Genomic DNA, 23,694 nt, shown 5'->3' with positions numbered 1-23,694 from the left:
ACCTGCCTGAATGTCCCCCAGGCTGCTGTCCTTGATGGTCGAAGATAATAATGGCCAATTCCAAAGCAGAGAGTTAATCCAGTTCCTGCAAGACCTGCAGACAGGAAGCTGTCTGGCTCTGTCGCTCCTCTTTCTCCCTGGCACTCTCCTTTCTTACGCCATGGCGACAAACACAGGTGCTGGCAAGCTTTTTGTCACGCAGGGGTGTGAACTCCCCTTCCCCCGAGCGACGTAGGTTTGGCCGGCATAAACGCTCGGGTGCACAGCGCCGCGTTGGCGGGAGATGCTCTCCGGCCCCCACAGCTCCACCACTCAGGGAGCTGGTTTCATCATGTCAAATGCAGCGGCAGGAGCAACCTGACAGCAGCGCAGCTGGAAGCTTGTACGGGTAGACGGAGCTCTTACCTGCTCCTGCCTGTCATCCCTCTGGGATTTCTCCCCTCTAGGGCCTGGGCGCCCTCTTTTAAGGGCAATTGCAGAGAGCCGATGGGTGCACCAGCTCTGTTCCCTCTCCAAAGGGCAGAGGTGCCCCGCGATGCGCGTATCCGCGATCATGCAGGGGAGAAATTTCTGCGTGGGGAGTTCTTGTGAGATTCCAGTTCCTTTAATTTCAGGAAAACCCAGCCTGGGTAGGGAAAAGCCTTTGTTTTCCAGGAATCAAACACAGGCCAGAGAGACAGAGCAGCAAATCCCAAGCACTAGATCAGGGGTCTCAAACTCGCGGCCTGTGGGGTTATTTCCTGCGGCCCGCCAAGCTCCCCTCCCCCAGCTCCCCCTCCCGCCAGCGCGCCTTGTCCCTTCTCCTCTGCCTACCTGCAGGCACTTCCCGCCGCCAAACAGCTGTTTGGCGGCACTTAGTGCTTTCCAGGAGGGAGGGGGGAGGAGCGGGGAGCTGCACGTTCAAGGGAGGAGGCGGAGAAGAGGTGGGGCAGGGGCGGGGATTTGGGGAAGGGGTTGGAATTGGGGGCAGGGAAGGGGTGGGAAGAGGCGGGGCAGGGGCGGGGCCTCATGGAAGGGGTGAAGTAGGGGCGGGGCTGGGGGCAGCTCGGGGGGGGGTGGGGAGGGGTCAGTGATGCAGCCCTCGGGCCAATGTACTAGTCCTCATATGGCCCTCGTGGTGATTCGAGTTTGCGATCCCTGCACTAGATCATTGGCTCTCAACTTTTCCAGATGACTGTACCCCGTTCAGGTGTCGGAATTGTCTTGTGTATCCCAGGTTTCACCCCCCTTAAAAACGACTTGCTTACAAAATCAGACATGGAAATACAAAAGTGTCCCAGCAGGTTAGGACTGAAATATGGCTGGCAGTCTCATTTTTACCACATCATTATAAAACAACTCAATTAGAATATAACTATTGTGCTTACATTTCATAGAATCATAGAATATCAGGGTTGGAAGGGACCTCAGGAGGTCATCTAGTCCAACCCCCTGCTCAAAGCAGGACCAATTCCCAGTTAAATCATCCCAGCCAGGGCTTTGTCAAGCCTGACCTTAAAAACCTCTAAGGAAGGAGATTCTACCACCTCCCTAGGTAACGCATTCCAGTGTTTCACCACCCTCCTAGTGAAAAAGTTTTTCCTAATATCGAACCTAAACCTCCCCCACTGCAACTTGAGACCATTACTCCTTGTCCTGTCATCTTCTACCACTGAGAATAGTCTAGAACCATCCTCTTTGGAACCACCTCTCAGGTAGTTGAAAGCAGCTATCAAATCCCCCCTAATTCTTCTCTTCTGCAGACTAAACAATCCCAGTTCCCTCAGCCTCTCCTCATAAGTCATGTGTTCCAGACCCCTAATCATTTTTGTTGCCCTTCGCTGGACTCTCTCCAATTTATCCACATCCTTCTTGTAGTGTGGGGCCCAAAACTGGACACAGTACTCCAGATGAGGCCTCACCAATGTCGAATAGAGGGGAACGATCACGTCCCTCGATCTGCTCGCTATGCCCCTACGTATACATCCCAAAATGCCATTGGCCTTCTTGGCAACAAGGGCACACTGCTGACTCATATCCAGCTTCTCGTCCACTGTAACCCCTAGGTCCTTTTCCGCAGAACTGCTGCCTAGCCATTCGGCCCCTAGTCTGTAGCTGTGCATTGGGTTCTTCCGTTCTAAGTACAGGACCCTGCATTTATCCTTATTGAACCTCATCAGGTTTCTTTTGGCCCAATCCTCCAATTTGTCCAGGTCCCTCTGTATCCTATCTCTGCCCTCCAACGTATCTACCACTCCTCCCAGTTTAGTATCATCCGCAAATTTGCTAAGAGTGCAATCCACACCATCCTCCAGATCATTTATGAAGATATTGAACAAAACCGGCCCCAGGACCGACCCCTGGGGCACTCCACTTGACACCGGCTGCCAGCCTACAGCGTACAGCCTACAGAGCGGTGTAAACAAGTCATTGTCTGTAGGAAATTTCAGTTTGTCCTGATTTTGCAAGTGCTTTTTCTGTAGCCTGTTGTACAACTAGGCAAATGTCTAGATGAGTTGACGGACCCCCTGGAAGACCTCTGGGTACCCCCAGGGGTACACGTACCCCTGGTTGAAAACCGCTGCACTAGACCACCAGGGCGGAGATGGGAATTTCATGAGGCATGACACACACAACACTGAAAAATTCCTGTTTCTTTGTTTTTTCCAGTGAGCTCATTTCCCACCAGAGGAAAAAAAAATTTTTTCCCTTCTATTTCATGAATTAGGCTTTGTCCACACTACGCAGCTTTTAGCGACACGCTGGGGCCGCTCCGCAGCCGGGATGCTAAAAGGCGCGTTTGTAGGCAGGAGAGAGCTCTGCCACCGACAAAAAAACTTCCATCCCCAACGAGCGGCGTTAGCGTTGTCGGCAGGAGCTGCTCACACCGACGCTTTTCCTCGACAAAACTTCTGTCTTTCGGGGGGGGTGTGTGTGTGTGTGTGGTTTTTTTCACACCTCTGACAGACAAAAGTTTTGTCTTTCACTTGCTGGTGTAGAGAAAGCCTCAGAGAGGGGCAGGAACGGGCAGAGACAGGCACATCCCTGCATCATCATCATCATCATCATCATCATCATCACCATCATCAATTTGAACCTAATGAAAATCAAGACGTTCAAACCAAGCCTTTTCTTTCTTGATGCTCTCCCTCACTAGTCACCTGCAGCCCCCCCCCGCCCCCCCTCCTGGAGAAGATAAAGGGCCTGAGGCTTCATCTGCACTGGAAACCGACCGACAAAACTTTTCTCGTTCAGAGGTGTGAAAAACATCCCGAAAGACAAAAGTTTTGCCGATGAAAAGCGCCGGTGTGAACAGCACTGTGTCGGCAGGAGCACTCGGGGGGTTGGGGTGGGAGGAGGAAAAAAATTTCCCCCCAGCCATAGGCCCTGACCTTTATTTTCCCCCAGGGGTGCCACCCCACCCCGCCCCTTTCCCTTATAAATCCAGCTGTTTGGACAATGCTGAGTGTCCCTGCAAACGCTGGGTGAGGTGCATTGAACCCTGAAGAGGGTCCAGGTCTGTCCCAGGAGGAGTCTATCTCAGTTGGGCTTGCTGAGCAGAGCTCACGGTGTGACACAGGCGTTCTGGGGCCCCAGAGGTCCGGTCCAAGGAGGCGCAGGAAGAGTGAAACCCCTTGGAGGTCTGGCCCACCGAAGGGGTTTGCTCGAAAGGCTGTTCCAAAGCTGGGGGCATAGCGCCGGTCCTGTGGGTCCGTGACAAGGGGTAACCAAGGCATGGGGGTGGGGGAAAGCAGCTATGGATGAGTTTACACGGTTAACCTTCTTGTCAAGTTCAGGGCTCCACCAGCTGTGAGCCAGGGGAGGTGGCCAAAACTCACAAGACTGTCAGTTTCACTGCTGGTTCGGCTCTGTGCTGTGAAACTGAGCCCAGCGCCCGGCTCACAGCTCGGCTGCAGGTGGGGGGTCCTCCAGCTGGGTGAGCCCCAAGCGCTGTCCGGGTCCCATGCTTGCGCCCCACAATGCCCCACTTCAGTGGGTGCAAATGCTGCTGGTGAGGGCGCCCATCACTGGCAGAAGGAGGGTTGCACCTGGACACCAACAGCGGATTGAATTACTGTGGGGGCGGATCTGAATTAAGTCGACCTAATTTTGTAGTGTAGACAAGAGTTGCTTTCCTGTTCCCGGGGGGCGCGTTCACTCTCCCCGGGGCTGGACTGGGGCTAACAGGAGCCAGAGCCTCTGTGTGTGTAAACACAGTGACTCTGGAGGAGGAGGAGCAGCAGAGATGAGGGCGAGCAGTTCCCTCTGGAGAAAATCCCCTGTCCAGTGAGTGTGTGACAGGCTGCAGCCGGGGTTGGTCTGGAAGGAGACAGGAAGGGGCTGGAATAGCTGGGAGCAGGGGGGTGCTGGCAGGAAGGAAGCTGGGAGAACAAAGAACAAACCCTGGGCAGCTCCTGGGTGGGGGTGCTTTGGAAAAATGCAAGATGCAGCAGCTGCTGCTTCCCCGGTGGGGTCTGTGCAGGGGGCAAGCCCTTCATTAAAGGGGGGAGACTTTCTCTGGCTGGAATCAGCCCCCTTAGGGCAGCCCTTGGCTCTGCGGACAGAGACCCCTGAGCTGGAGACAGCAGGTAACTGAGGGGAAGAAGGGAGCTGGGGATGGGGAGGAAAGTGAATCTCTGCCCCAGTGGGGTTGGGAGCCTCAGATCTAGCAGCCCCTGGGAATTTTCTCTTTGATTGAAGCTGCCCCCCCCCCCCCGGCCCCAGGAGCAAAACTGGGAGATTGAGGTGAGGAAAGAAAAGGGATTTCCCCTTTGTGTGTTTGGAGGTAGAGCCGGGCCAGGCCAGGGCAGGGGTGGAAAACAAGGCTGAGATGGAGGGAGGGGGAAAGACAGTGTGAAAGGTGGTGGATTGGACGGGAAGCAGCCAGGAATCTCCAGGGGCAGACCGGTCAGGGGGCTAATGAAATCCTTGCTGGTTTTGCCATTTGTCCCTCAAATGCGGATAAAATTCTCCCTAATGATCACCTATGAATATAAAATCCCTGCAGATTCCCCTCTGCCTTTTCTCTCAAATTATTTGGCTCTGTCTAGTCTCCTCCTCTGATTTTACCCCTTTTTCTCTCTTAATTCTTCAATGTCCCTTTAAAATCTCCTCTGATATTTCCTCACCTGTTTGACCAGCTGCAAATTGTCCTTGTTTAGGTGGGAAATTGTTGCCCCCCGAGTGGTTCCCCAAATGGGAAGGGGGTCAACGGGTGCAGCTTGGAGATCCCGGCGACTTGGCTGCTTCTGGGGTGGGCTGGGGCGGCTGTTCTCTTCCAGCAAGAAGGCATGGAAGGGGTAAGGAGGGGGCTGCCCAGTTTGAGGTTACCCAGTCCCAGGTGCTGTCCCCGCAACGGCCTAACATTGCTCCCGGCCAGCTACCAGTCACCTGTCCCCACCCCACAGCCTGCCCCATAACCCATCACTTGCTCTCTTAAAGCAGCATCCCAAAAGCTCCTGGCACTGTCTGGAGGTGGTGGTGAGGGACTATTCCTGTCCACAGGTCTATTTCACTTTCCTATACCATCCCTTTTAACATTCTCACCTGTCTCAGTTATTTACCAGTGACACAAAACCTCGAAAGAAGAGGTACACTTGTAACGGTGAGAGGAACTAATCACTGGAACAATTTACCATGCGTTGTGCTGGAGTCTCCATGACTGACCGTTTTTAGATTGTTTGGATCTTCTCATCTGTTCAGATCTTGGCTTTTTTCTCTCTCGGATGATCAAATATTTCATTTTTCGACCTATTTTCTCCCCAATTCTCAAAGATTGATATAAAATACCCTAACATTTTGCCCTGCTTTTTTTCTTTTCTTTTCTAGTCATCTGTTAGTCGTGTTGTTCTTCTTTACCTCTGAGGACAGGACAAGAAGCCATAGGTTTAAACGGCAGCCAGGGCGGTTCAGGTTGGACATTAGGAAAAACTTCCGAGCTGTCCGGGTGGTGAAGCACTGGAATAAATTGCCCAGGACGGTGGTGGAATCTCCGTTATTGGGGATTTTTAAGAGCAGGTTCGACAAACACCTGTCAGGGACGGTCTAGATAATATTTAGTCCTGCCATGAATGCAGGGCACTGGCTAGACGACCTCTCGAGGTCCCTTCCAATCCTGTGATTCTATGATTCTAGTTAACATTCCCTGAGATTTCCCATCTTTCTAATTATAAAATATGAGCCTAAAATCTCCACAGATTTGGCCCTTTTCTCAAATTCTTGACTATTGCTATAAAAGTCTAGCACCTGTCGCCCCTTTTCTCTCTGCTTATCAAATTCTGCTAAGAAATTCGCTCAGATTTTCCCTCTTTACTGCCTTCTCGGCCACTGGTATAAAATCGCTCACAGGGACCTCCTAAAACAGGAAGTTATTCTGGCATCGCCGGGACAGGTCGACCGGGACAGGCCGTCCCTACCAAATATGGTGCCCTACGCAGCCTGAGCACCTGCTCCCCCCCGCGGAGGGTCTGGGCTGCGCTGAAGGCCTGCGGGCCCTGGGGATTAGTGGGGGGGCCGAGAGCAGAAAGCGAAACAACCCGGCCCCAGCCCGCTCTGCTCCCCCCGCCCCAGCCACGTCGCTTGGGAGAAGGGGTCCGCCTCCCCCCACACACTCACCGGTGGTGGGAAGCGGAGCGACACACCGGGAAGAGGTGGAGCAGGGGCAGAGGGAGTTGTCCTGGGCCCTGCACCCCCTTAGGAACGCACGGGGGGGCAGCTGGGGGATGGGGCTGGCTGCTGGCACTGCCGCATACGAAGCACGCAGCTGCGTAGGGCACCACGACATTGGGGGCAATTTGGTGCCCCCAATTTCATGGTGCCCTACGCAACTGCGTATTCTGCGTGTGCCTAAGGGTGGCCCTGCAGGTCGACTGTCAGATTCACCAGAAAGGAACTCAGATCAGTGGCATTGTTATAAATTGTTCCCGTGCCCCGGGCTGCAGGGCGGCGGAGTTCAAACCGGTGGCCGGAGTGGTCACCGTGGGCATTGTGGGACATCTCCTGGCTTTTCTCAACAAAACCGTATCGTGTAGACGTGGCCTGCGTGTTTCCCAGGGTGGCAGAACCTTGAAGGTCCGTTTGGAGGGGGAAAAGCCTGCAGGGGAATCTGGGAGTGAAATGGGGAAAAGCATTCCCGTTTCACTCCAGATCTAGGTGGCCAGGTGCCCGGTTTTCGACCAGAAAGTTTGGTCCAAAAGGGGACCTAACAGTGTCCGGTCAGATCTACTGACCGCACACCCAAAGGCCGGTTACTGTGGGCTGGGGAGGCGGGGAGGCACCGGGTCATCACCCGCTCCAGCATCTACTCAGTTCGGGCCGTCTCCAACCTGCATTGGGCAGCTGCAGTTCCCAACCCCGGCTCTGCAGGCAAGTCCCTCCTGGCCCGAGCAGGGAGGTAGGAGGGGAAAAGCAGCGAGTGACGGAGGAATGGGGGGAAGAGGAGTGAATGGGGGGGTGGAGCCTCTGGGGGAAGGGGCGGGGCAGGGGAGGGGCCTCAGGGGGATGAGGCAGGGCCGGGGAGGTTCCAGCCAGTAAATGCACAGGACAATGAGAGCTGCTGGAGGTGGGAAGAGGGCAGAAAATACAAAGAGGGGAGAAAGGGAGAGGAGTGATGTGAAAAATCTGCCAGAACTCGTTTAACATGGGGCCTGGTTTCTAGGAACAGACTCCTGGGGTTTGGGAGTGGGATGTTCCCTATTTGTGGAACAGGAAATAACTCACCTGTCCGGGGCTGGGAAAACTTCCCAGACTCCCAGAGCTGGAGCCTGATGCTCCTGACCCACTTCGTTATTTGCCACTCCCCCGACCTTTTTGTCGTCTGGCAATTTATCAGTGACGATTTTATGTTCTCTGCCAGGTCACTGATAAAAATATTAAATAGCGTAGGGTCAAGAATCGATCCCTGGGGGACCCCACTAGAAACACACCTGCTTGACCATGGTTCTCCATTACTTTTTGAGACCTCTCAGTTAGCCATTTTTTGTGTGTGCCATGTTACTTGTGTATTATTCTAGTTTAATCAAAGTATTGTGTGTACTAAGTCAAATATCTTACCGAAGTCTACAGATCAACACTATTACCTCTATTGACCAAACGCTTAATCTCAGCAAAAAAATATACCAATTCGTTTGATAGGGTATATTTCCCCTAAATCTATGTTGATTGGTATTAATTAATCAAATCCAATATCAGCTACTTCATTAACTTGCATGTTATCAATGTCAGAGTGACAGACCTATAATTACTCGGGTCATCCCTTTCACTCCTTCTAAATATTGGCACAGCACTAGCTTTCCTCCAGTCTTCTGGATCGCCTCAGTATCCAAGACCTACTGAAAATCGACATTATTGGTCCAGAGAGCACCTCAGCCAGCTTTTTTAAAACTCTTGCATACAAGTTAACTGGACCTGCTGATTTTAAAATGTCTAACTATGGTAGCTGCTGTTTCACCTCCTCATGAGTTACTAGCGGAATGGAACGAGTGTCTCCATCCTCATATGACGTGACTGCATCATCTGTTTCTTTTTTCCCAAATACAGAACAGAAATATATATTGGACGCTTTTTGCCTTTTCTGCATTATTATAGATATTTTAGCATTTCCCTCTAGTGATGGACCCAGCTCATGGTTAGGATTCTTCTTGTTTTTAAAAAACTCCTTCACGTTGTGTTTCACTATGCTGACCACAGGTACCATACAGTCTTTGTATCCTTCTGCTTCCCTTATTAATGTTCTACAATTCCAGCCTCTGGCTCATATTCTTTTCTAGCAACTTCCTCTTTCTTTTAGGCATTATACAGTAGAACCTCAGAGTTATGAACCCCTCAGGAGCGGAGGTTGTTCGCAAGACTGAAATGTCTGAAACATCAGGGTTTTTCTTCCAAAAGTTTACAACTCAGCACTGGTGTAACACAGCTTTGAAACTTTACTATGCAGGAGAAAAAGGCTGCTTTGAACTGTCCTCATTTAAATGAATCAAGCCCAGAAACAGTTTCCTTCCCTCGTCAGATCTTTTTATTTTTTAAACTTTCCCTTTATTTTTTTAGTAGTTTACGTCTAACAGAGCACTGTACTGTATTTGCATTATATATATATATATATATATATATATATATATAAAGAGAGAGTATCTCTGCTTTTGCCTGATTACGTACTTCTGGTTCCAAATGAGGTGCGTGGTTGACTGGTCAGTTCGTAACTCTGGGGTTCTCCTGTATATTGTTTTATCCGTTTTTTTTCATGGAGTGGGTGTTGGGATTCTGACTGTCCTTGGACTCTTCTGGGGGCTCTTATCTCCGGTATCAGCCTCCGGCTAGTAGATGTGTGATAAATATGAAAACCATGCATCCTGGGGATGGGGGTGGGTGGACTCGCTCTCCCCTCACCTTGTTGCCTCCTGGCTGCTCTGAGAGGATTAGGCATGGGAATCCCTCAGAAAACTTCTTGGCCCAGCTCCCCTGCAAATAGTGAGGTTGTCAGGGGGCAGGAGATAGCGAGCGGGGTAAGGATAGTGATATCCAGAGTAGTGATAACTCGATTATGTAATTTTGGCAGGTTTCCATGCCCCCTTTTAACCTGATGTCCCTGGTACCATGTTTGGACCTGTGCGTTTTTGGTGGCGTTGGCCATTTTGAAAGATACGATTTTTAAATTTAATCTCTCTTTATTTGGGGGATGTAAAAACGAAGTTAATAAATTGAGCTTCTGGGCCTTGTCCTCATTTTAAGAGGAACATATGCAGCTAGTACATTCTAAATAAAGTCGGTGGTTCTCAAACTTTTGTACCGGTGACCACTTTCACATAGCAAGCCTCTGAGTGCAACTCCCCCTTATAAATTAAAACCATCTTTGAATATATTTAACACCATTATAAATGCTGGGGGCAAAGCGGGGTTTGGGGTGGAGGCTAACAGCTCGCAACGCCCCATGTAATAACCTCATGACCCCCCTGAGGGATCCTGGCCCCCCAGGTTGAGAAGCACTGGGCTAGGAAATAGGTGTTCTATTTAGGGTGGCCAGGAGCCCCGTTTTCGACCAGAAAGTCAGGTAGAAAAGGGGACCTGACAGTGTTTGGTCAGATCTACTGACCGGACACCAAAAGTCTGGTTACTGCAGGCGGGGGAGATGGGGAAGCACCAAGTCGTCACCCACGCCAGCCCCTACTCAGCTGGGAGCCGCCTCCTACCTGCGTCAGCTCCCAGCCCTGCCTCCGCGGGCGAGTCCCTCCCGACCCGGGCAGGGTGGAGGGAGGGGGAAGAGCAGCAAGCGGTGGGGTCAGGGGGGAAGAGGCGTGAATGGGGGCGGGGCTTTGGGGGGGGCAGGGCAAGGGGCTGGGGTGGGGCCTCTGGGGGAAAGGCAGGGCACCGGGGGGAGGTTCGGGCAGTCCTGCTGGAGTGTCCCATTTTTAAATAGCACAAAGTTGGCATCCCTAACTGTGGTATGTGCAGACTGTGGGACAGTCAGATGGGGTCCTCTCTTGGCAGGAGCGTACGTGTGGTGCCGGGCGTGAAGGGAGAGCAGGGGAGCCGAGAGCAGGGAGGAAGGCCCCCTGCCCCGGGAAGTGGGCAGGGTGGGTGTCACGGATCCCCAGCTTTGGAGCAGTCTCTGGGAGGACCCTTTCTAGTGGGCCAGATCCCCTAGTGGGTCCCACTCTTCGGCAGCTTCACCTCCTCCTTAGGCTGGGCCCCTGAGCCTCCAGCACCCCTGCTCTGCCTCGCAAGAGCCGTTCAAGGAGTACCACTGAGACAGACCCCCCCCCCCCGCCCGAGGGAGACTTGTGCAGTCTTAGGGACCAATGTGCCCCTGCAGGCACCGTCAGCGGCTCTCAGCCCACGCTGTCAAACAAGAGGGTCTCTTAGCGGGCTGGAGCACAGCATAGGACGCCCTGGGTTAGCACAGAGAAATAAAGGCTGCAGCAGAGTCCAGTCTAGCTAGCCAGAGTCCACAGCTGTCTCCTCCTGTCACTCCCTCAGACCTCCTCGGTCAGATTTCCCTCTGAGCAGCGCCCCGACTCCTCACCTCATACCCCCCGAGTCCTTTGTTCCCGTGCTGGGGCACACGCACCGACCCGGAGCAGCCAGCTTCAGCCGGCATGAGAAGTGGCTCTGTCCACGCCCCACCCGGGTCCGGCTGCCCGGGAGAATGGCCCAATGTGCCGCGAGGGGCGGGGGCGGCGCAGGGGGAGAAGGATGGAGGCCCCCCCCCAGGTAATGTGGGGTAGGGATTGCGTGTCAGGTGGGCTCAGGGCTGGGGAGTTGCTGGGCAGAGAAGACACGTGGGGCGCTCACGTGTTCTCTCCTTGAGATTGTGCCCCCCCCAACCCCAGTGCCCAGGGGCTCCAGAAGAGGCTTCTTCCCCACCCCCATCTTCAGCCACATGGGACTCCACGAGTGGGCTTCAGCCCCCTCTCCCACCTGGCTTCAGCCGTGGGGCTCCGGCTCTGGGCTTCAGCCAGGCTGGCCTTACTGGGCACGATGGTAAAGAGGCAAGAAGTGGGGTGAGGTGCAATGCTGCAGAAGGGAGCTCAGGGGAATGGGGGGGAAAGAGTGGGGACTGGGGGGCAGTGGGGAGCCAGGGGAGGCAATGGAGGCTAGAGGTGATGGATGGGGGCAGCGAGAGGGAGCAGGGGCACCAAAATACAGCAGTACATTATGTTTATAATGGAGTCTGGAAAAAAAAAAGACCCTACATAAATAAATTACAATGATTTGGACCTGTACATGTGCATATTTATTTGTTTTTTCCTAAAGCTAATTAAGTATTTTCGGAAAATTTGTCAGAGCGGCCACCAGCAAGAATTGGCCACCAAAAATTTTGTTGTGAGAACTCCTGAGTGTCCAGCCCTTGGTCCCCTGGACACTGACCGTTTTCACCGATCTGCTTCTTGCAAAGAAACAGTTCGCTCCAGCTTACCAGTTTCACCTCAGATCATACTCCTCTCTACCTACGGTACTTCGGTGAGTTAGTCGCAAAAGCAAGGATAGCTGGATTGAATCGAGCATGGAGGTTCGGTTGCAGGAAGCAGAAGTATTGGACAGAAATGGCTACATGCAAAAATAAAATCATAACCTGCCTTCTAAAGCGTAAGACTTCATGAACAAGAGACCCTCATGTCTGATAAAGTGTAGCTCACCCAATATTCTTGAACCATTTTGGGGCCAAGCAGGCTGTGATCCATCTTTCCGGGGGGAAAAAAAACGTGCTGTCAGCTTCCCTCCTTGGTGAAGGAACCGATATGTCCCTTCCCTTGAATGCTGGGATGGGTTGTGGATTCAGAGTTGATCCCCTCCCGTCTCTTTCCTCTGGGGAAAAGTTTGAGGTTGGAGGGGATTTCAGGTCCTGATTTCTTTGATCCCTCCGTCACTTATATTGGTTCCTTCTCCCCTTTTCCCACCTCTCTGTCAGAGGTTTTCTGTCTCCCCAGCAAAGGAGGTGACCCATGTCTGGATTCTCTCTCTGTCCCGGCAGGTGACGCTGGGATGGTGAGTGAGAACAGGGAGGAGAAGCCCCAGCAAGAAGATGCTGATCCAGGAGAGCCTCGTGGGACGTTCGCAGGGAGATGCAAAGGGGAGGTTTGCTGTGGTTGGCCACAGACCAAAGCCTGTGAGAGTCAGCGCAGAGCGGAGGACACCGTCAGGAGCCGCTCACACCTTATTAGACATCAGAGCATCCTCACGGGCGAGAGACCCTACCCATGCGCTGAGTGTGGGAAAAGCTTCAGCCAGAGCTCCTCCCTTATTAGACACCAGAGAATCCACACGGGCGAGACCCCGTATGCATGTGCCGAGTGCGGGAAACGCTTCAGCCAGAGCTCATCCCTGGTCAGCCACCAGAGAATCCACACCGGCGAGACGCCCTACACCTGCGCCGAGTGCGGGAAATGCTTCCGGCGGAGCTCAAATCTGATCACGCACCAGAGAATCCACACCGGCGAGACGCCCTACACCTGCGCCGAGTGCGGGAAAAACTTCAGGCAGAGCTCAAACCTCATCACACATTGGAGGACCCACACCGGGGAGACGCCCTACACCTGCACCGAGTGCGGGAAAAGCTTCAGCCAGAGTTCAACCTTCATTCGACATCAGACCATCCACACTGGGGAGACGCCCTACGCCTGCTCCGAGTGCGGGAAAAGCTTCAACCGGTACTCTGCCCTGGTCACGCACCAGAGGATCCACACGGGAGAGATGCCCTACACCTGCGCCGAGTGCGGGAAACGCTTCTGTCTGCGCTCGACCCTCATCGCACATCGGAGGATCCACACCGGAGACACGCCCTACGCCTGCTCCGAGTGTGGGAAAAGCTTCCGGCAGAGCTCAAACCTGAACACCCATCGGCGGATCCACACCGGGGAGACGCCCTACGCCTGCACCGAATGTGGGAAACGCTTCAGTCAGAGATCAACCTTTATCAGACACCGGAGAATCCACACCGGGGAGACGCCTTACACGTGCTCCGAGTGCGGGAAAAGCTTCAGCCAGAGCTCGACCCTCATCACACATTGGAGAATCCACATGGAAGAGGCCCCCTACGCATGCTCCGAGTGCGGGAAACGTTTCAGTCACAGCTCTGCCCTTATTAGACATCTGAGGATCCACACGGGAGAGACCCCCTACCCGTGCTCCGAGTGCGGGAAACGTTTCAGCCACAGCTCTGCCCTTACCACGCACTGGAGGATCCACACGGGGGAGACGCCCTACACGTGCTCCGAGTGCGGGAAACGCTTCAGGCGGAGCTCCGGCCTCCGCACCCACTGGCGGATCCACACGGGGGAGACGCCCTACATGTGCTCCGAGTGTGGGAAAAGCTTCAGCCACAGCTCTACCCTGACCACCCACCGGAGAATCCACACCGGGGAGACGCCCTACGCCTGCGCCGAGTGTGGGAAACGCTTCCGGCAGAGATCCAGTCTCATCACGCACCGGAGGATTCACACCGGAGAGACGCCCTACGCCTGCGCCGAGTGTGGGAAAAGCTTCCGGCAGAGCTCAAACCTGATATCACATCAGAGAATCCACACGGGGGAGACACGCTGAACGGGCTCTGAGTTCAGGAAAAGCTTCCGTCATGAGTCATCTTCTCTTAGACACCAGAGAATGCCCACGGGGGACAGACTCTATACATGCTCCGAGTGTGGGAAAAGCTAAGCCCGGCCCTCCTTAGGCATCTGAGAATCCACACTTGAGAGACACCCTACATCAGTAGCTCCCAACCAGGATGACGGAGGTCTTCCAGGGGGACATTAACTCATCTCGACAGTTGCCTAGCCTTACAACAGGCGACGTAAAAAGCACGAGCGAAGTCAGGACACACTAAAATTTCCTACGGACAATGACTTGTTTGTACGGCTCTATAGGCTGTACACTGAAATGCAAGGACCATATTTATATTCCAATTCATTTATTTCATGATGCTATGGTAAAAAGGAGAACATCCGCACATTTTGAGTATTAGTGTGGCTGGGACACTTTTGTATTTGTAGCTCTGGTTTTGTAAGCATGTCGTTTTTAAGTGAGGGGCAAACTGGCGGGAGGCAAGAGAAATCCGACTCCGGAAAGGGGGACAGGGGTCTGCACAGAGGGAGAGCCCTGCCCTATGGAGAGCTCTCATCTTATCACAAATCAGAGACTCCTCATGGGCAAGAGACCCAACGTAGGCCGGGGCAGGCTGTGCCTCCCCAAATAAGCCCAGCGTGGCTCCACCCACGCTCCGCCCAGAAGGCCCCCTCCTGCTTGCCCTTCCCCCTGGGCCATAGCCCAGGCAGGCTGGTCGCTCCTCTTCAGGGAAGCGTGCTGGGGCTGGGGATAAGGTGAGGGTGGCCATGGGCGGCCGGCGGACAGGACTTGGGGTGGCTGGGGCCACACAGCACTGAGGGGCCCCGGGTGCTGTCAGGGGAAGGGGAGCAGGAGGAGCGGGGCCGGCCGGGAGCTAGCCTCCCCATGCCCACAAGCAAGTCCGCACGGGAGAGGAATGCCACGAATGTCCCGACTAAGCCTCGCCAAAGATTTTTTTTTTCCCTTTTAAATGCATTTGCTCATTCCCACACAGCACCCGGTAAGGCTCTTTGCACCATTGCCTGAACCGTGGCCTCTCGTCTCCTGCAGGTGCATGGCTAGGCTTGACCACAACGAGCTCCACTGAGGTGAAAACGACCTGTCCCTTGTCTCCACTCCGCTTGCACGTGGAGTTAGCTGCTGACGTGAGCTATCGTGATGTGAACACACACATGTAGCTGCAGTGCGGATATAAACCCCGGTACAGAGAATGGGGTTCGCTTTCCCCTTGACCTGACCTAATCCCCATGGCTTTTCCTAGTCTGGACAAACCCTGAGCATCACATCTATACTGTTCCCCATAGTCACAGAGATCTCCCTTTGGCGACAGAAAACAGGTACCAGTTTTCTAATGGGCCGGGTGGGGCTCAACCCCGGCTCTGCCCCAGGACCCACCCCCTGCCTCTTTCCACCCTGCCCCGTCTCGTCCCACTCCATCCCCTTCCCTCCCCCAAGCATGCCTCACCCTCGCTCCCCCCCCCCCCAGCACCTCCTGCACGCCGCAGAACAGCTGATAGTGGCGGGCGGGAGGCACTGGAGGGAGGGGGAGGTTGCCAGTGGGTGCCGAGCACCCACCGTTTTTTCTCCACGGGTGCTCCAACCCCAGAGCACCCACGGCGTCGGCGCCTGTGGGACAGAATGTCCCATTCCCAGTGGTTTGCGCGTTGATCGGCGTTGTGGGGAAAGATTGCAATGTAACGAAAAGCAGCACAGGGGGTAAGCGTCATTTCAGCCTCTCTTTCCCGAGGGAGATCCGGGATTCCCTCCTTCCACATCACCATCAAGATCCCACTTCCCCAGTCTCTGCCCAGCCATCCGCACCAGCCACAACGGAGTTTATAATCCCCACTTTCTACCCCTCCAGCTCCTGCACTGCCACGGGATACACCGTTCGCAGTGCTCTGCGGTGAGTTATCACGCGCTGATCCTAAATCAAACTCACTGAGGGCAGGCGGGAGGTGAAAACGCTGGCGGGGGGATTTGAATGGATCCCAAAAGCAGAGTAATCATTCCCTCTTTTAATCCTGGTTTCCTTCCATCGGAAAAGTATTTCTGAGCTTTTTCCTGCTGAGCCTGCTTCTTTGCAAGGTGGGAACGTTGGCTGTTTTCCCCCATTACCATGATGCTAAAATTTAGGACTGCTGAATAATAATGAAGTGGCTCAGAGTGAAGCAGGTTTGAATGCATCAGAGGAGAATACAATGGGAGAATCTGTTCTGATTTTGAGTCATCAGATGTCACCTGCTCTGGAATTTCATTTTATATGAAATTGAAAGTGTCTGACACCCCTTTGCGTTATGGGGGGGGTGTCCTCTCTTTCCTGATTGGTCAAATATTGGGGTATTAGTTTTGTTTGACAGCATCAGCTCAGATTGATGGGGGGCTATGAGAGAAACGATCATTCCCTTAAAACACACTGACGCCCGGATATTTGCTTCCCAAAGCTGTTGCGGCCCAGAAAGTTACTCCTGAAAATATCACCTTCTTAATCAGATGCTGTTTGCCTATAATTTAGGGTGGCCATGCAATCCCCATCTATATGGAGATGGAGAAAATGGAATGAGCCGTTTTGTGGCGCTTATCCCTTGTAAATGCTGCAACCGTGTATAAAATGAATTGAGTGTTGAATGTGAGAGAGCTCCTGGATTCTGCCTCTTTTTTCATAGATACCCCAGCTTTGGTGGCTGACAGGGACTGTGATCCAGGCCTGTGTCGAGTCCCTAACTTAGATTTGTGCCATCAGATTAAATAAATAAACTGGACGTGTTTGGGGAAGCCGTTCCTCACGATTACTCCTGAGATTTGTGCGGATTCTACTCCTGAGAAATATGAAGTTACCCCCAACCAAGGCCAAGGATTAGACATGAATTTCCGTAGAAGTAGCAGGTATTCAAAGTTGTCCTATGGCCAGGTAAACTCTTTGTATTTAGAACCTGACTCCCTAGCTCAGTGATATTGATTACGGTCCCACAAGTTGTCATGTTTCAGTGGGGAGTGATTGTCCCCTTCCCATTTGGATCTGAAGTGTCATGAGATAATGAGAAACGATTGATATTTCTTCCCGATGAGTCCCAATCTGGCTGCCTTGTTGGACAAGAAGCACGGCCATGCTACACAAGTGATGGTCGCCCACTGGGGAAGGAATTTGTAAGACTCTGAACTCAGGTTGCATGAATGTTGTATTCTACTTCTCTGCTCTTGTCTCTTTGTTCGGCTCTTGTGGTTTATGGATTGGCATCAATTCTCTACCTCCTGCTCCTCTGAATGATTAGAAAGTGTGGAAACAGAGTCTGAGTGCTTTTTCTCATTGTGCCAACCTTCCCACAGAGGGGGAGGAGACTTTCACCCATCTTTAGGGCAAAATACCTGGAGATAAATGAACTCACAAGAAACGGATGGCACCTACATTAGTGCGGAACCCAACTTCACCCAGAGTTCCCGTGGAGGAAATGGGGAATACGAGAAAACTAACACACATGATCCAATTTTGCAGCCTTTGAACGTGTTGTTACCAGTGCAAATGGAATTAAAGATGAAGTGATTTATTACAGAATAAGACACGGATTATGTGATAGATACACTATCATATGGGTTCACAATGAAAGTTATCTTGGGTTCTCTGTTTCTTTGTTTGTTTTCAGGCCTATAAGAAAGGGTGGCTAATCCTGAAAAGTGTATTTGATGTCGTTTACTCCCCCTGGATTAAAGACTTCTGACGTAAAACCTGACTCCAGAGAGGATGAGATGGGGAAATATGAGAACAAGCAGACAGTATAGTACAGACCCGGTATGGCCTTTAATGATTTCAAATGGAATTGATTTTGATAAGCTTGAAAACCAACATTCATGTAAGAGAAAAACGAATTAAGGAGACAAGCCAGGTAGCCTTTGACCAAGTTACACAGCAACAACCACTGAGTTCCCCACTTCTCTTGTTCGCAAAGCAAAGAGAAGAACATCAGAACGGCCAGACTGGGTCAGAGCAAAGGTCCATCTAGCCCAGTGTCCTGTCTTCCGACAGTGGCCAATGCCAGGTGCCCCAGAGGGAATGAACAGAACAGGGAATCATCCAGTGATGCATTCCCATCCCTCAGGAGATGTCGGTATTTAAAATGGCAATGGATCCATGATGCTGGCTTTTCTGTTTATATTGCAACCAGTTATTTGTGTGGGTGCAGAGCTGCCTTTTCCTTTTAAGGAGGCCAGATTTTAGAGCACTGCTGTTTAACCGTCAGGCCAGGCTATGGAAAAAAACACCCCATAATTGACCTTGTGTTTCTTTTCCTTTTGATATTGTGGGGTTCCCACATCCACACTGCATGTGGTTTGCAACAACGGATAGTTTAAGGAAACTACTGTTGTGAAGGCCAAGACTATAACAGGGTTCAAAAAAGAACTTGGTAAGTTCATGAGGGATCGGTCCATCAATGGCTATTAGCCAGGATGGGCAGGGATGGGGGCCTGAGCCTCTGTTTGCCAGAAGCTGGGAACGAGCGACAGGGGATGGATCACTTGGTGATTCCCTGTTCTGTTCATTCCCTCTGGGGCACCTGGCATTGGCCACTGTCGGAAGACAGGACACTGGGCTAGATGGACCTTTGGTCTGAGCCAGTCTGGCCGGTCTTATGTTCTTATGCTGGGCTAAGCAGGACTTTTCCAAATTGACATTGGCTTGAAAATCATCAAGGATAAAGATGAAGGGAAAAGCAGAAGTCCTTCGCTTTTCAGGTCAACAAGCTCTGGAAGAGAGGATGACTTTTCTGGACCCCCTCCCCCAGACTCATCCCCTTTTATGGAAGGAAGTCACCGCATCAAAGGCAGGCCAAGCCAGCTTTGACTAGAGTCTCTGTACCCGAAAAACCTCATGAGCCTGAAGCGCGGGGTCAGCTGCCCCTGGTTCCCCGATGGCAGCTCCAGCTCCTACTCCGGGCGCGTCCAAAGAACGGGAATGCCACAGAGGTCCGACCCCTTGTCGTTATCGGCGCTTCCTGAACTTTCTTCTTCTTCTTCTCTTCTATTTTTGGTCTTTGTTTTTTATTAACTGGGAGACAGCTCAGCGTTTCTGTTATGTTGGGGTGGGGGGGGGGGTGCGCTCAGCATGCGCATGCATGTAAAAGCACCTGTAAAATCCATACAGGGAACGCGATAGAAGGAATAGTTATGCAAATCGAAGGGCTTTTTCACACCCCCGAGCAACATAAATTACATCAACTTAAGCCAGGGTCACCAAACTGTGGGGCGCGCCCCCCTAGAGGGACATTCTGGGGTGGGGGTGGGGCATGGCAGGTCCGGGCCAGCCCCCTTGGGGTGGGGAGGGAGCACCACTCAGCCCCGCCCCGCTCCCAGCTCTGCTCCAGCCCCGTCCCCCCCAGCCACAGTCCTGACTTCTGGCCCCACGCCTGGCCCTATCCCCAGCCTCGGCACGGCTCCACATTGGGCTGTGGGCCCGGCTGCCCGCCCCCACTGCGGCCTGGCTGCGGCTCCTCTCCCACCCCCAGCCTTGGCCCCTGGCTGTGGCTACGGTCCTGGACCCACCCCCAGCTGTGCCCCCAGCCTTGGCCCCTGTACTCCTGTCTGTGCCCCCTCGCCCCCTCCCTGGGAGCCATGGCCCCGCTCCTGGCCCTGGCTCCGGGGTGGGGGCAAGGGGCATGGACAGGGGGAAGAGGGGTGCAACCCTCAACATTTGGGGACCAGTGACTTAAGGGGTAGTGGAGACAAGCCCTTAGTGGTTCTAAGTCTCTGCCCTATGAAATGACTGAAGCTATGATCCTCCTCTGAGAGAGCATTCAAATGCTCTAAGTCGCTGGGTATAAATTGTATAAAATGTGTAAAGTCGCCATGAGATCTGTATCTATATTGGCACATTGCTGGGGGGGGGGCAAGGAGAAGGATTTGTCTACACGGCACTTCTGTTGATACAACTTGTGTTGTCTGGGGAGTGAAAAAACACACAACCCCGACCGACATACGTTTTACTGACGAAAAGCGCCGGTGTGGACAGCACTTTGCCAGCGGGAGATGCTCCCCCCGCCACCCCCTGACAAAGCTACCGCCGCTCATTGAGAGTGGTTTGATTTTGCCGGTGGGAGAGCTCTCTCCCGCCGGCAAAGTCCAGCTACACGGGAGAACTTACAGCCGCACAGCTGTCTGCGGTAAGATAGGAAGTGTAGACAGAGCCTACGGAAAAAACAACCAGGAGTCGTTGTGGCACCTTAGAGTCTCACAAATTTATTTGGGCATTAGCTTTCGTGGAATAAAACCCACTTCATCAGATGCATGGAGTGGAAAATACAATAAGCAGTATATTTGTCACAGCACATGAAAAGATCGGAGTTGCCTTACCAAGTGGGGGGGGGGGTCGTCAGTGTTAATGAGGCCAATTCAATTAAGGTGGACGTCACCCATTCCCAACAGTTGACAAGAAGGGGTGAGTATCAGCAGAGGGAAAATTACTTTTTGTAGTAACCCAGCCACTCCCAGTCTTTAGTTAGGCCTAATTTGACAGTGTCCAGTTTGCAAATTAATTCCAGTTCTGCAGTTTCTCGTTGGAATCTGTTTTTGAAGTTTTTTTTGTTGAAGAATGGCCACTTTTAAGTCTGTTATCGAGTGTCCAGGGAGATTGAAGTGTTCTCCTATTGGTTTTTGAATGTCACAATTCTTGATGTCTGATTTGTGTCCATTTTTTCTTTTGTGTAGAGAATTCTTCTGCCCAAATAAATTTGTTAGTCTCTAAGGTGCCACAAGGACTCCTTGTTGTTTTTGCTCATACAAACTAACACGGCTACCCCTCTGAAACCTATAGCCTAACGAAGAAGCTTTAACTGGCTTTGAGGCGGTTTAAATGTAAGCACTGATTTGGTTTCCGTATTGGGATATTCAGCCAGCCACAGCTGGATTGTACTGCCTAGATAGAGATCACTGATTAGAGTTTATAACTAAATACGCAAGCCTGCTCTTGGGTTCCTGTTTTAGATTTGATCAGGGTTGAATTTCTCTGGTATTAATCTGATGGCTTGGCTTAATTGACGACTGGATTCCAAAGCAATCAATGTACTACTTCGACCTTAACCTGTGTGCCGGTGTAATTTAACCCTTCGTGCGTGGTGTCGTGTGTATGGCAGATTAGCCTTCGTGATGTGGGCACTTGATTTTATTTGTTCACCATTTGAATAAAATGCCTAAAATGGATAATCGAGTCCTGTTTCTTTGAATAGGCAACACGGGCTAGACCCACAGAGAATCGACGCCATCCCAATTAACCATTCGGCACTAACAGAGGGCAGTTGCAGAGCACCTTTATCAGCTCCAGCTGCACCCCATGGGGCCCAGAGCATCAAAAGGGACACTAAACTCCGCACCCAGAGAGTGTGGGTGGGGCCAGTGTTGTTGAGGGAGGTGATCAGAGGGTGTCTCTGAGGAGCAGGGGTGTGTGGGGTGGGGGGTTGTGCCCCTGTGTGGATTAGGGTCAGTGCGTGGTCAGACCTGGTTGGGGGCTCAGGTTTGAAGGGCTGTAAATGGAGGTGAAAAGCTTGTACATTTCATCCACAGTAGGGGGTCAACCATGTAAATGTATGTGTGTTAACGGGGAAGTTCTGAAAGAGGGCAGAGTTAAGGTTATGTGGGAAACCTTAACGGTGTATTTCATGAGTGTGAGTTTTGCTGCAGCTGAGGTTCTGGAAGGGCCCAGTACCCCACCAGGCAACTTGAACTCTGCACTGATGACACTTTTTGCCCTTTAATGCAAGGAGGGGAGGCACTGGCTGCCCACTAGACATCAGCCAGGTATACTCCAGGGCTAAACAATTAGCAAGAAAACAGTAACATTACTCACCAACAAGGACTCCTTTAAAGCAAACCACATAATACCTAACTTCACCGGAGCAGCAAAGGAAAGTGACTCAAAGCCATTCCCTCCGGGGAGAAGTTTCCCCACCTCCATTATGGGCGTCTTTGCTACACGGAAGACGAACAAGAAAAGCAAACTGAATTCACAGGAAGACGTGGGGCAGAGGGGAGGGGAGGGGACAGAGAGGCGCAAGCAGCCGGCGGAGGGCAGGGCCATCTGGGGAACAGGCGGAGCCAGGACAGGAAGAGGGGGAGCGAGGGCGGGGCTTAACCTCCCCTGGCCTTTTATACCCGCCGCCCGCAGCTCGAAGAAAGCCTTTCGTGAGGAGTACTGGATCTGGCCCGTTGATTTCAATGGCACTGCAGTGATAGACGCCAGCCAGAGACCTGGCCCAGATACTTCTTCCCCACTCCCAGCCGGCAGCCCCCAGGAGCGGCTGAGGCCCATCAGCCCCAACGCGTGAAGGCTTTTCACTCTGCGTTGCCTCGTTCCTGCAACTCGGAGGGACATCAGCGCCCCTCTGTCATTAGGGGCTTTCCCTCCCGCTCCCAGTCCGACTCCTAAACGTCCGTGATGCTGGCAGAGCAGGTCCCAGCTCGTGCCCAGTTCCCTGCGCCTCAAGGGAGCCTCCCCGCAAACCTGTCTGTGTCAGTATTGTTAACACCGGTGTTCGATGTATAGCCTGTCTTTAGTGATTAGCCCTGATGACATGCCTGTAAACTGCTGCACGCGACAATCTCACGTCTGATCTCCGTATCCCACGTTGTGAGGTGACATTGACGTGTTTGTCCCTGTGAAGGTGTTGGCTATGAAACCGTACACCACCGGGCAGGAGAGACACAGCATCAAGTGTGAAAGACTAGTTTGCCTGAGCCCGTGTTATCGTGTGTGTGTGTGTGTGTGCGTGCACGTGTGTGTGTGTGTGTGTGTGTGTGTACACAAGGCACAACACATTAATTTAGTAACCCTGAAAACGGTCCCTTCCACCTCCAGGCCTGCTGCAGAATCACTTTCCGCTGGGTAGATTAACCTGCCCCCCCGCCCCCCAATCTCTGTTAGGAAAAGAAAGTTTCTGTGAAAAAAGCCATGTTTTAAAATCAAAGGGCACGACACAAACCGGCCACACGGTGGCGCCACACCATCAGGCGTGAAACGCACCAGGCCCCAGTCTGCACAGTCCTGGTGAAAAGGTGGTGAACTCCCCTCGCCCCTCTTCCCAGATGTGTTTTCCCTCCAGGCCCCAGTCAAAATGAATTCCCGGGGCTGCTGGAAGGGGCCGTTGGGGCTGATGTCCCTCGGCGCACATGCAGCTTTGGCTGGTGCCACGAGCACCCTGGGCCACGCCGGGAACGGAGAACACCCCTCCTCGTGAAATAGTGTTTCCTAATATCCAGCCTAGACCTCCCCATCTGCAACTTGAGACCATGGCTCCTTGTTCTGTCATCTGCCACCACTGAGAACAGCCGAGCTCCATCCTCTTTGGAGCCCCCTTTCCGGGAGTTGAAGGCTGCGATCAAATCCCCCCTCACTCTTCTCTTCTGCAGACTAAATAACCCCAGTTCCCTCAGCCTCTCCTCGTAAGTCCTGTGCCCCAGGCTCCCTGATCATTTCTGTTGCCCTCCGCTGGACTCTCTCCAAATTGTCCACATCCCTTCTGTAGTGGGGGCCCCAAAACTGGCCGCAATCCTCCAGGTGTGGCCGCACCAGTGCCGACTAGAGGGGAATAATCACTTCCCGCGCCAGCGCTCCTGCCAATGCAGCCCAATATGCCGACATATTGACCAGTTTCTCTGGCATTGGAGGCGATCAGGGACACA

At 52.7% G+C, this 23,694-nt stretch overlaps 1 protein-coding gene across 1 annotated transcript; it reads left to right on the top strand.

Annotated features, from left to right (window-relative positions):
• Nucleotides 1-4,351: 4,351 nt before the first annotated feature.
• LOC141976416 (uncharacterized) lies at nucleotides 4,352-14,554 on the top strand. The gene is made up of 2 exons (XM_074937408.1): nucleotides 4,352-4,568; nucleotides 12,446-14,554. Exons 1-2 carry the CDS (start codon nucleotides 4,418-4,420, stop codon nucleotides 14,011-14,013), a joined length of 1,719 nt encoding a protein of 572 aa, XP_074793509.1. The 5' UTR covers nucleotides 4,352-4,417; the 3' UTR covers nucleotides 14,014-14,554.
• Nucleotides 14,555-23,694: the final 9,140 nt, after the last annotated feature.

This window comes from Natator depressus, chromosome 23 (genome assembly GCF_965152275.1).
Source record: "Natator depressus isolate rNatDep1 chromosome 23, rNatDep2.hap1, whole genome shotgun sequence".
NCBI classification, from domain to species: Eukaryota; Metazoa; Chordata; order Testudines; family Cheloniidae; genus Natator; species Natator depressus.
This window is presented reverse-complemented; position numbering and strand designations above follow the sequence as displayed.